The sequence below is a fragment of the Trichechus manatus genome, unplaced genomic scaffold, assembly GCF_000243295.1.
Source record: "Trichechus manatus latirostris isolate Lorelei unplaced genomic scaffold, TriManLat1.0 scaffold00078, whole genome shotgun sequence".
NCBI lineage: Eukaryota > Metazoa > Chordata > Mammalia > Sirenia > Trichechidae > Trichechus > Trichechus manatus.
In genome coordinates, this window is record NW_004444014.1 from 269,636 (window position 1) to 282,970 (window position 13,335).

Consider the following 13,335-nt stretch of genomic DNA (forward strand, 5'->3'; position numbering starts at 1 on the left):
CTCCAATTCATTCATTTGTTTGGCAAAGTGTCAAAAATCCAGACAAGCCAAAAAGATTAATGAACATTTGCGATTATCTGCTTCAGCGTGGTAGCAGCAGAGTGCTTTATCCACTAGTCCTTGCTTGTTAACGGAGCTATATTCCCTGTGTAACAACTGTTAACTTCGATGTATAGTTCCTGGGTAGCACACATGCTTAAGCACTCAACTACTAGCCCATAGGTTGGAAGTTCGAACCCACACTGAAACTCCTCTGAAGAAAGGCTGGCGATCTGCCTCCAAAAGGTTACGGTCTTGAAAACCCTATGGAGTAGTGGTACTCTGCAACACATGGGGTCGCCATAAGTCAAAATCAGCTCAAGGGCAGGTAACAACAACATACACGATAGCATTCATTTGTTTATATTAACTCATTTAATCCATAAATATGATTTTGAATACCTACTGTATGCTAGGTACTTCGCTAGGCTCTGGGGGTTCAGAGACAGAATCAACACCAGTCATTGCCCTCAAGTTACTTCCAGTCAAGAGGAGGGGACAGATAGGTAGACTAATAGCTGTCATGCGGTATGAATACTATTAATAGTTGTCTATATTAAGGAGCCCTAGTGACACAGTGGTTAAAGGACTGGCTGCTAAATGAAAGGTGGGCAGTTCGAACTTACCAGCTGTTCCTTGGGAGAAAGATGTGGCAGTCTGTTTCTGTAAAGATTAAAAAATAAAAAATACCAAACCAAACCGGTTGCTGTGAAGTCGATTCCGACTCATAGTGACCCTGTAGGACAGAGTAGAACTGCCCCGTAGGGTTTCCAAGGAGCGCCTGGTGGATTTGAACTACTGACCTCTTGGTTAGCAGCCGCACTCTTAACCACTATGCCACCAGGGTTTCCCTGTAAAGATTACAGCCTTGGAATCAATGGGGCAGTTCTACTCTGTCCTATAGATAGGGTTGCTATGAGTTTGAATTGACTTGACAGCAGTGAGTTTGGGGGGTTTTTTTGGTTTATACAAAATACAAGGAGCCCTGGAGGTGTGGTAGTTAAGTGCTTGGCTGATAACAAAAAGGTAGGCGATTTGAACTCACCCTCCAATCTGCAGGAGAAAGATGTAGAAGTCTGTTTCTGTAAAGATTACAGCCTTGAAACCCTGTGGGGCAGTACTACTTTGTCCTATAGGGTCACTAAGAGTCAGCAACAGGTATACAAAACACCATCCAATAAGATTTATATAACCATGTGTCCCTTTAGCCAATGTTTAATTAGATCATTATTATTCAAAAATATCTTAATATTTTTTCTATGCATATGCGGCTATCAAAAAGAAAGATGAGATGTCTTTTCAAAGCTACCTAATAAGTCAGTGTGCAAATTTTATTTTTATACGAATTTTTCACTCCCGTGGCAATTGTAAGTGTAGTTTGTCAGGAAATTTCTATGACCTTTATCTAAACAAGTAAGCATACAGATATATCTTTAGATGATATATGTGTACTTTCATTTATCTCTAATATAAATTTAATTTAGCAATAATGCTTAGTTTTATTGCTAATCCTATTTCCTGCGGATTTTTTAGTTCATCATTTTAAATAAGTTTAGCCTTCCTTGAACCGTTCAGTCTTATTAGTAACTGTTGTTTTTCAGTAATTTCAAAGAAATTACACTTTTAAATGATTCCTTTAAAACCTTCCTCTTGATGCTCATCAACCTTACACACAGCATAAATTGTATTTCTGTATGATTAGAGAGGCTGAACAGAAAGTTCTTAGCCCAAATCCCCCCAGAAGCCAATAGAACTTTTTCCTATAGTTGTCTTTAAAATCAGACCCGTGGCTTAAAACCAAGTAATATAGATTTGGGGGGAGTGGTGGTAGTAGTTTGGTCAAAATATTACCTACTAAAAAATATAAATGACAGCATTTCACTTGCAATCCCAGATGAAGGTTTTGCATATCTGTTTTGAATAACTTTAGAGAAGTTAAGTGATTTGAAATTGAATGCAGTGGGGTAAGCTGGTAAAACAGCTCAAAGCTATTGCAGGTCAAGGAAATCACTGTAAAGTAGAGTCATCCCCACTTTCAATCCCTTTCATTGTAGAAATGCTGCATTGGACTCCAAGCGTGGCTGCATCTTGTTATATGTATAGAAGTTTTAAAATCAATTTGATTTTCCTGGTATGATTCTCTAGTGTACTTAATATGCTGTGGGCGGATTTCTAAGAATAGTAAGAAGCAGCTACACTTCTCATGAATATATAGCAGATGAGACATTCTGATTTATTATTCCATTCTATTTTAGAACATGCTTATAATTTTTTTAAAAAAAGGGAAAAAGAAGAAGAAAAAGTCTAAAAAAGCACAAATTAGTAGCTTCAGATTTTAATTCTCTCACTTACTAGGTGACTCTGGGTAAGCCCTTTAACTACTTTGTGCCTCAGTTTATTCATCTGTAAAATATGGTAAAACTACCCACCTTTAATTAGCTACCAACGTTTAGTCGTGTACAATATATTTTGAGGTCTTTCAATATATGTATTCAAAATTAAATAATCCCCATATTTTAAATATCAGGTTTTATTTATGAACCTGATTACTAAATTTTCTCTTCTTACTAATTTTTTTAAAATTTATATGAAATCATGGAGCTAGAGAAGGACAATAAACGTCTCCAGAAAAAAATATTAAATAGCATTAACTCACAATATCATTTCTGAAACTGAAGAGAATTCTAAATGAGCTCGATTCACTAACCAAAGATGTTTGATGCACTGATTCAAGAAGCCATACGTAGCGTATGTTTGCTGCATACATTCTTACAACAACAACAAAATAAATATATAAAATTTTAAAAAAGAAGAAGCAACATGTACGCAACTCACTATACATTTTGATCACAAATTGTAAAGTTTACCATAACTCTTTGTTTACTATAATCCCACCGGTATTACTTAATCTTGTTCTTGCTCCTTTTTTTAGCTAATGGAGCTAATAGTTAGTTCATTCTGTAACATACCCTCTCTGGTAGTATTGATTTTCTTTTTTCTTCTGTCCTGTGACCTCACTAACTTACCGAACGTCACAGGGGAAGAGTTTAATGTAGACTTTAACACCAAGAAATTAGCAGAAGTCCTTGTCTCCACTGATAGAGGAGAACATTATTTAACCTTGCTTCCTGTGTAATTGATTTTTTTAATGCCTTTGTGCAAAGTGTTCTGAAAAATCTCTCCAAGCTATATTTTGTGCTAAATTTTGGTTATTCTTAAATGGACTAATTATACTAGCAATGGATTAATTTTGACCCCATCCACATTGTACTTCTAAAATGGATTGTTAGAGAAAGAGAAGATAAAAATCTCAGAAAATCTACATGAAAGCCAGATTGTAAGACTAAGATCAGTTGTTAAAATTCAGAGTTCATTAGGGAGTGAAGCATATAAAAATGGAGTCTGTTGGGAGGCTGTTGGGAGGAGAGAGGGCACACCCTCAGCCCGCCCTGAAGAGCTTGACTGCGTGGGAAATAGCACCCACAGACCGTTTGTAGCTTCCTGTCCAAGACATGCCTTCTCTTCCGGGGTCTGGTGCCCCATGTCAGAGCACATACACAGCACATGAGTCCCCACAGCATGCAGTACACAGAACAGCTGGGTGCTTTACTGAATTTCTCATCCTTCATCCAAATGGGAGGGTGTATGTCTACCTCATGTATAGACACAGCCCAAATCGAAAATAACTTACTTTACTAAATTTACCTTGGAGCATGCAATTAAATAACACATTCTTTTTGTATGAAAGGAAACATTTTCTCCAAATGCTTTTCATCAAGTGTTACCAACAACAGTAATGGTGGATAAGCCACTTGCTGGCCCCTGGTGGTGCTGGTGGGGGCAGAGCCACTAAGTGCTGGCCACAGGCTCAGGAGAGACTTTAAAAGGGAAAGGGCCAAGGCAAGGAAGAAGAAACCAAGTGAGGGTCAAAGGAGAAGGAAGGTGGGAGACTGTATTTCCACAGAAGGGACGGGTGAATGCCCAGTTTTTTACTTTTCATCCAAATGTCGGGCGTTCCCTATTGTACCCTGTATTTGTAGTATACTCTGTATATGCATAGGGTACAATATTCAAATGGTTTTATTTATTGAGTTCAGAATTTAACTTGAGAACAGTAATACCTACTTAATCAGATTCTCCTGTCCCATGACCAGCAGAACAGGTCATCAGATGACTTACTTGACTCTTCTAATTAAATGAGCTCGAAAAATGTCAGGTATCTTTCTGTTGGAGGCCACGACAGACGTATATTTTAAATAATGTTTTCATGATGTGGTTCATATTCATTGCTATGGTTTTATTTGTCCCTAAATTTTTTTTTTTTTTTTAATGTCAGGTGGGAATAAAACTTAGAATTTATGTGTTTTTTTCTTTGGTTAGTCTAGTCCCCTCCTTACTTGCGGCTTACTGCTCATGTTTGCTCCAGCATGGCCCATTTTCACATCCATCCCTCTTGTGCTTCCAATTTCTGAGAGCTGTGTGAGGATAGATATAAGAGTAGAGCTGAACATTCTAGAACAATCTAGAATGAGGGACAGCCTCATGCTGGAGAACCCTGGAGAGACCAGGAAAGCAGGAAACTTGCATCTCCAGTCTCTATTGAAATGTCACAGATTTCCTAGTGTACTGAAAATACAAATTTAGCCTAATTTAGTCAGAATATACCAATGGATCAAAATGTGCTTTGTAGATGAGTTAATTCATAGGGATGATTTAGTGCTTAAAAAACCCTTGTGACAATTGACGATTTACAATAACAGTACTTGGTATTTCTTTCCCAAACCAGAACGTATTTAGACCCTTCCCTATGGAGAGGTGATGGAGATTACCTCTCCACGGGGCAGGATTTCCCTGCCATTAGAAAGCACACTTTCTAACTAGGGAAAACCAGACTAACATATATGAAACACTAGAGTATCAGGTACAAAGTGACAGAATAAAGACAATAAGCACTTGGAACTTTGGCCCAGGATGGAATGAATCACCAGCATTTGCGGAAGTTGGGAAAGACTCTATGGAAGAGTAGGGACTGGGGTGGCATTTTTATTGTGAATGCACAGGGAAGAGGGGAGGACATCTTAGGCAAGAGAAACAACATAAAGCAGAGCCAGCAGATGTGAGAAATAAAGATCCAACTAGAGTAAAGAGTTTGCGTTTAGCCATAGAAAAAGACAAGGTTGGCCAAGTGGAATGTGGCAAGGTTATGGGAGAACCTGGAGGCTCCAGGGGAGAAATTGAGAATGGATGCTATAACGTAGACCATGGGGAGTCATTCAGGTCCTTGAGCAGAGGTGTGACATGATATTTGCACAAATGGTTAAGTGCTCAGCTGCTAACCAAAAGGTTGGAGGTTCAAGTCTACCCAGAGCTGCCTCGGAAGAAACCCCTGCCAATCTACTTCTGAAAAATCAGCCATTAAAAACCCTATGAAGCACACTTCTACTCTGACACACATGGGGTTGCCATGAGTCAGAAAAAACAGTGACTTTTTTGTTGTTGTTGTTAATTACTCTTGTGCCTTGAAATGTAGTGTTAATGAAGCTCTTGGCTGTTTTTAAGTTTTTCTTTGGCTAGTCTAGTCTCCTCCTCACTTGCTACAAACTGCTCATGTTTGCTTCAGTGTGGCACATTCTCATATCCATCTCGCTTGCGCTTCCAGTTTCTGAGGGCTGTGTGAGGGTAGACCCAAGAATGGGGTGGAATATTCTAGAACATTCTAGAACAATCTAGAATGAGGGACCACCTCATCCTGGAGGACCCCGAAAAGACCAGGAACATAGGAAACTTGCAGCTCCAAGCTCTGTGAGGCTCTGGTGTCCTCCAGTTGCACGTGGCAGTGGTGTGGCTTCCCTGCTGTGCCCGATGCTGCCTCCACCCTCCCAGTGGCCAAAGAGTAGAATTCTCGGGAAACAATACAGATCACAATGAATCCGTCCTGTGGACATGCACTGGTGAAGCACTGGTGTAGACACACTCCTAGGCAGCAGCTTTCAGCCCCCCTAGTCCACAGGATAAATGTTAAGTCCTAATTATCCGATACTCTCCAACTTTAAACCACTGAACTGTTTTCTTTTACAGTCCAACTTAAGACAGGCTTCCAAGAAAGATATGTCTTCCACATTATAATGTTCCCTCCTACGACTCTGCATAATTAAGATCTGTACGCAGCCCCTCCCCGCCTTTAGTAACTTTTTTTAAAAGGTGAAGGTAGAGGAGGAAAGTAAACATTGTAACTTTTGGATTTCTCCAAACTCATTCATTGATTTTAAAAAAAGCAAAATGGATCTAACCTGCTGGAATATTTATAAAAATGGGAATCTCATTGTCGACTAAATCACATTTATTTAATCTAGTATTAGACTGCCTTTTTTTAACCAGATGGAAAACATTAGCAGTAATAGTGAACAAACATATCTAGGCTCCCAGAGGTCATTTTTAACCACCATTAACAATCTGGTTTCCACAGATTAGTGATATACAGAAGGCAACGGTCCAGTAAAAGATACACAGAAGGCAGCTGAAGCTTCCATGCTCTTTATTTACCTAACATTTAAGCATTTTTAAAAGCCCTTTGTAAGTGAGACATTGGAATCTTCTAAGCTCCAGATTGGCATATTTTACCCAGAAGTTGCAGTAAAAATAACGGTCTAAAATAGACACTAATGCAAAAGATCGATAAAATCTTCACAAAGCTGATGAAAACAAAGACTTATTTTTAATGTTATTGATGGAGTTGCCAGCGGTTGAGGTAGTTTCATTTACTAGCTATTTGCTTAGTGGTTTTCATAGCCATGTAAAGCTACTAATTGTGAAGTGGAAAATAAATGGATCTTTACATATCATGTTTTAATTTTGTAATTGAATTTTGTAATTGAAATGTAAGGTAAACAGTCCACAAAATATACAAATGAATCAAAAAGAATCTAGCTTATAATGTGATAAGAACATAGCTTCTAGAGTTGCCTATTCAGGAGCAAACTATCTCATTTAAGTCACTTTTAGAGTGAGTGAGAAAGTTCTAGAATGATATGATCTCATTGTGCTCTGTAGATGGATGCAGGGATATGTGTGTACTTCTTTCTTCTTCAGATTCAGTATTATATATGCATATGAAACTGCTATGCACTTAGTTAACTGAGACTAGAATAAACATAGGCAAAACTGCATTTATCTTCATTTGAAAGTACTATTATTTTTAGTTAAAAAAACAAAAAAACCAAACCCGTTGCTGTCGAGTCGTTTCTGACTCACAGGGACCCTACAAGACACACAAGAACTGACCCATAGGGTTTCCAAAGAGTGGCTGGTAGATTTGAGCTGCCGACCTTTTGGTTAGCAGTCAAGTTCTTAACCACTGTGCCACCAGGGCTCCATTTTTAGTTTACATAATTATAATTTGTTATCAACCTTCATGCTACTCTTCCTTTAGATGATTTTTTTTTTTTTTTAGGAATTATATCGAGATCTATACTTAAAATGCTTCACAGGTATTTCCTCATTATTTTCTTATTACATGGAGAAGAAAGCCAAGGTATTAAGGTTCAAGAGCCTATAGAGTGAGATCACATTTAAGCTGAGAATGGGAATGAGGTTGTGCAAATATGATCTAGATATCAGAGAAAATGCCTGTCATTAAGGAACTTAGGGATGCCAAAAATATTATTGTCTTAATGATGGACGGCCAGGGGTTAAACTCCTTCCCCTAACTCTGAACATGTTCTGGGGATATATATTTATAGTCCCTTCTGGGTGGTGCAAACAGTTAACATGCTCAGCTGCTAACTGAAAGCTTGGAGGCTCGAGTTCACCCAGAGGTGCCTATCAAGAAAGGCCCAGCAATCTAGTTCCAAAACATCAGCCATTGAAACCCTACTCTGACAGACATGGGTTGCCATAAGTCAGAGTCGACTACAATGGGAACTGGCTTTATACACACATACATATGTCATCAGGTGGAATGCAGAGTAGCCATTTAAATAATATCATGTTTAGGATTTTCCTGTCTGTCTGTGATATTGTAGGCCCCTGCTTTGGGGAGAAGTTCTGTTTCTCTCTTTGCAGAACTTTTTACCTTGACAGTGAAATCACCCAGTATGCCTACAAGTGCCTGGGGCCATTACATTCCATTTCTTGTTGAGGGAAACAGATAGGAAGGAGAGAATTGAAGTAATGGATTCTGACCATGCTATAATTTAGAATTTACGACCTCCTGAGTCCCTTTCAATAACAGCTCAAGACACTTTTATCGAGTGCCTATTATGTGTACTGCACTGTGGTAGGCACTGGCCCACAGGAAAGACGGAGCCCCTGCCTTCAAATAGCACTGAGGATAGCCCATCAGGTAAGGGAAGTGAGTAAGCAAAAGCGTCATGACCAAGGCAAGTGCGAGGCGCTCTGGGGACACAGGAGGGAGGTAACCTAGGGTGGAGGGGACAGAAGGGAAGAACGCAGGAGACCTCCTCAAAGCACCTTGACTGGACTACTTGTTTAGATGAAAATGAAAAGCTTAATTAAATTAAGTGGATAGTTGCAGATATCAGGTTGAAATTTGGAGGGGAAATTATGATTAGCCGAATGATTAGATTTTCTCGTTTATTTAGGTTTTCTGGATTATGTAGACTCAATTTATGACTGTAGATAAATGCATTTTCTAAGCTTGCCCTCATTCTAGTTAGCACATAATCAAGCTAAGTAAGAGTAACAGTCTAACCTTTATCCACAATAGTTTTTATTTGTCAAAGACAAGTCATTAAGAGACTATCAGCAAGCAAGTGAATATTACAAAGTAACATGAAATTACTTATTTCACATCTGTTTTTGATTAATTAAAAAAAAAAACTGTCAATTATTGAGTCCTGGGTGATACAAACGGTTAGTGCACTTGCCTGCTAACTGAAAGATTTGAGGTTCTAGTCCACCCAGAAGCAATCAACCTCTGAAAAATTAGCCAGTGAAAATCCTATGGAGCACAATTCCACTCTGACACACATAGGGTCACCATGAGTCAGAATCAACTTGATGGTAACTGGTATCAATTATTTGGAAACCCCTCCAGGCTTATAAATTCTCTCCCATGGGCAGCTATAGCCTCCTCCCACTTCTGTTTTACTGCCCCAAATTTAGGTGGCCCAAGAAGGCAGGGAGGCCTCAGCTTCCAGAGTCTGGAGAAACTTCCAGTTGAAACCAGGCTTCCTCACTTCATGAACGAGGTGAACTCTGATGAGATTCCCTACCAGAAATCTTTATTTTCCAGTCTCCTCTTTTGCCCATTCAAGCAATTACCTTTGTTGAAAAGGACGGATAGCAGTGGGGGCCGAGAGAAGGGACTAACTGGGAATCTTCTTTTACTGAGTGCCATCCATAGGTACCATCCATAGGCTATGCTCTGCCCTCAGTTTCTGTTGTTCTCCAGGGTTTTAGGGGAATGTACACAAGTAAATGACAACATTTGGTCCTGAGGACTTCTAGTTTCAAATTATATCAAATAAGCTCTCTTGCAGATATTGAAAGAAAATGAAGAGAAAAGCTTTCAGGAAGCAGCCTACACAAAACTAATCATATTTTTCCGTCCTATTTTTAAGGTGAACACACACAAGAAACCAATTCACCTCATTCACTCAAAAAGGATGTAGAAAATATGGGAAAAGGTAAAAAAGTTTTAATTCTATAGAACTCCTCTTAGTTTTAAGACTATTGAGATAATAGGAGGATATTTTTGTTCAGCATCGTATTTTAAGCTTGACAAGCACCATATGAATAATATATGGACCATTGGGTGGATATAATTGAGATTAATGCATACATATCAATCAATACATGACACTGTAATATAATACTTTAAAATAATATATTACATTGATTTATATTCATAGATTTCTGCACAAAATCTATCCTATGTCTATGCAAGACTTTTTAAACTGGTAAAATATTTTGTCTTATAATAATAAATTGCCATATATAACAGTTCTCTGGGGAGTTATTTGTAAAGATTAGTAAAACAACTCTTCTTTTTTTTTTCTTTATTAGAAGAACTTCAGAAGGTTTTATTTGAACAAATAGATTTACGGAGAAGACTAGAACAAGAATTCCAAGTGTTAAAAGGAAACACATCTTTTCCAGTATTCAGTAAGAAATCACTTTTATTACATTAGATTTGTGATATGAGATGACATTTCTATTATTGGGCTTAAGAATATGATTCTAACTATTACGTGGTTGTGCAAAGCTCCAGGTGGTCTTCCCCTCATCTCTGTCTAAATACTGGAAACTTTTAGTCTCTCTTATATCTGCTTTGAATTGGCTCACAGACAAAATTTCTTAAAAGAACCGTTTGCTATTGATTTTGTCAGTATACGTGTGTTTGTGCATATGTGGGTTTTAAAATATTTACGTAAATCTATGAATTTATTTAGATATGTTTTGAAAAAACAAAACCAAACCCGTTGCTGTCGAGTCTATTCCAACTCATAGCAACCCTATAGGACAGAGTAGAATGGCCGCATAGGGTTTCCAAGGAGCGGCTGGTGGATTGGAACTACTGACCTTTTAGTTAGCAGCCAAGCTCTTAACCACTGCACCACCAGGACCCCTCAACGTACACAGATCTCTTTAATTAATTGAAATTGGTGTAATTTTGGTAGTTTTTGATTACCCATCCATATTTAATGTTAAAATTTCATTTCACATTTAGGGGCAGGAGATATTGTAGCCTAAAAACTATTGGTTCTACTCTCCGAGGTTTGGAATTTTCAGGAAGATTTTATGAAAGGTGTCCAGATGTCTGAAATTTAGTGCCCTGGTCTGGGTCACATTTGGACAAATACATCACAGTGGTGATTTTCCAGGTTTTTGGAGTTTCATTTAGTTAAACAGTATTTAAGCTTATATTTTAAATTATGTAAACTTAAAATTAGTTTTTTTGTTTTTTTGTTTTTTTTTTCTGGGACACTCTCTTAGAATGTCAGTGTGCCCCTTGTGATTAATCTGGGGCATCACAAAACTCAAGTTGGCAATTCCTGTGCCAGAGTCACAGACCAGCATCTGGAAGAAGATTTCACAGTAACTGTGACAGTTTTAATAACATGGACAGGGCTTCTCAAATGTAATTTTCAATGCAAGTAAATGGCGTGCCCCACTTGGGTAGCATTTTTGAACAGTGTAAGATTCCCGGTAATGTGTCAAACTGAGTTACACCAGAACACTTAGCTGGGGTGAGAATGAAGAGATAACTGCATAATGGAGAAGAGTTCTGACCACGGGGAACAGTAGGGTGTGCCGAGTGTGTGATCTCTCAGTACCTACAAGGGGAGAGTTGGAACTCACAGTGCTTCAGTATTTTGAATTTAGAGAACGCCTGCTGAGACTTAGAATAAGATTGAAGGGAGGAGAATGGCCAATAGCTTTCAATAGTGCCTTAGGAGCATCGTGACATCTGTAGCTTCGAGCAAAGAAGAAACATTAAAAATAAAATGGATGTTTCCAAAGAATCCAGGATTTTCTAATTTCTAAAATTGCCTCTTAAGAAAGACTGCACAATTCCTAGCAGCTGCAAGCAGAAAACATTTAATGACTTGTTTCCCCATAACCTAATGTTTATCTAATTGTTGACTTTGCAAATCCCAGCTTTTAGAATCAGCAGAGTGGCCCAAGTTGTTTTGTATCTGTGAGGTGCCCACCTAACTCCCCACGTAACCAGTGTAGCCAAAATTTGTCGTTGTTGTTAATTCTCCTTAAGTTAGCTCTGACTCCTGGTGACCTTATGTATAACAGAACAAAACGTCGCCAGATCCGGTGGCATCTTCATGATCACTGGTATGTTTGAGTGTGTTATTGTGGCTATTGTGTCAATCCATCTCACTGAGGGATTCCCTCATTTTCACTGAGCCTCTACTTTACCAAACATGATGTCCTTTTCTAGCGACTGGTCTTTCCTGATGACGAGTCCAGAGTAAGCGAGCAAAAGTCTCGCCATCCTGGCTTCTAAGCAGCATTCTGGTTATATTCTAAGACTGATTTGTTTGTTCTTCTGGCAGTCCATAGTATATTCAGTATTCTTTGCCAATACCACAACCTGCACGCATCCATTCTTCTTCTGTCTTGCTTCTTCATTGTCCAGCTTTTGCATGCATGTGACACAATTGAAAAGACAATAATTTATCCTATTAATAAAAGCAAATTAATAATCATTTTTGAGGAAATAAGTATAGTAATTTATACATTTCCTTGATTAACTGCTCCATCATGCAATGTGTACAACATGCTTCTGTTGAAAACAAAACAAAAGAGAAGTGTTTGAATGTTATGGTACAGTGGGCCCGTCTCAATTCAGATCTATCATTCATCCTTTTGATCAGAATTAAGATGAATCCTCTGTTGTTGCCACATACATGAAACACTCCAATTAAACAACAACAACAACACAAATTTCCTCTTTTTTATCTGCGCCGTCCTCCACTGACCAAGGGAACGGTGGGTATGTACCCAAGTTTGAATAATGCGTGGTCTAGACACACCACAAAGAGGCAGTCAATTTCACACAGATGAAAATAGCAAACGTACATTATGTGCTTGTTAAGTAGATGTGAGGGGCCAGGAGGCCTGCAGACAGATTTAGATTCACTCAGATAAAAAGAGGAAAGCCGAACTTTGTGAAGCCACATCGGAAGGAAGCATAGAAGAATCCCCGTGAGAGTTTTGCAAAGCTTTTACTGGGAGGTAGACAGAGACCCACAGAGATGGCACTTAAAATCCAGCTCACTCGGAGCTCTGGGTCGCTATGAGTCAGGATTGGCTCAACAGCAACAGGTTTGGGTTTTGGTTTTTGAAGTGCCAGGGACCTAAACTAAAAGCTATAATGTGTGACAGTTTAGGAATCCAGGCTGAAAAACTGACCAGACCTGAGTTCACTTTTGGAGTCTGCCTAGTACGGAGTGTATGACCTTGGAAACTGTACAATGAGGTGGTTAGTTCCTGTCTTGTAGGAGGACGTGAAGACTGAATGAAGTGATCATGTAACGTGCTCACACGTGCCGAGCACAAGATAAAACCCAAAAAAACCGAACCCACTGCCATCGAGTCGATTCCGACTCATAGTGACCCTATCGGATAGAGCAGAACTGCCCCACAGAGTTTCCAAGGAGCACCTGGTGGATTCAAACTGTGGACCTTTTTGGTTAGCAGCCGCAGCTCTTAACCACAATGCCACCAGGGTTTCCAGCACAAGACAGGTGTTCCATAAATGTCAGCTGCAATGATGATGGCAATGCGAAGCAGGAGGGGGAGGAGATTGTTAGTATT

The 13,335-nt window shown here is 38.9% G+C and overlaps 1 protein-coding gene across 1 annotated transcript in view; it reads left to right on the forward strand.

Annotated features, from left to right (window-relative positions):
* Window positions 1–13,335, forward strand: part of SKOR2 (SKI family transcriptional corepressor 2) — a 39,355-nt gene that overhangs the window by 8,161 nt on the left and 17,859 nt on the right. The window contains exons 5-6 of the mRNA XM_012556796.1: window positions 9,621–9,686; window positions 10,066–10,164. Coding sequence (XP_012412250.1) covers window positions 9,621–9,686; window positions 10,066–10,164 — 165 coding nt within the window. The remainder of the gene's footprint in view (window positions 1–9,620; window positions 9,687–10,065; window positions 10,165–13,335) is intronic.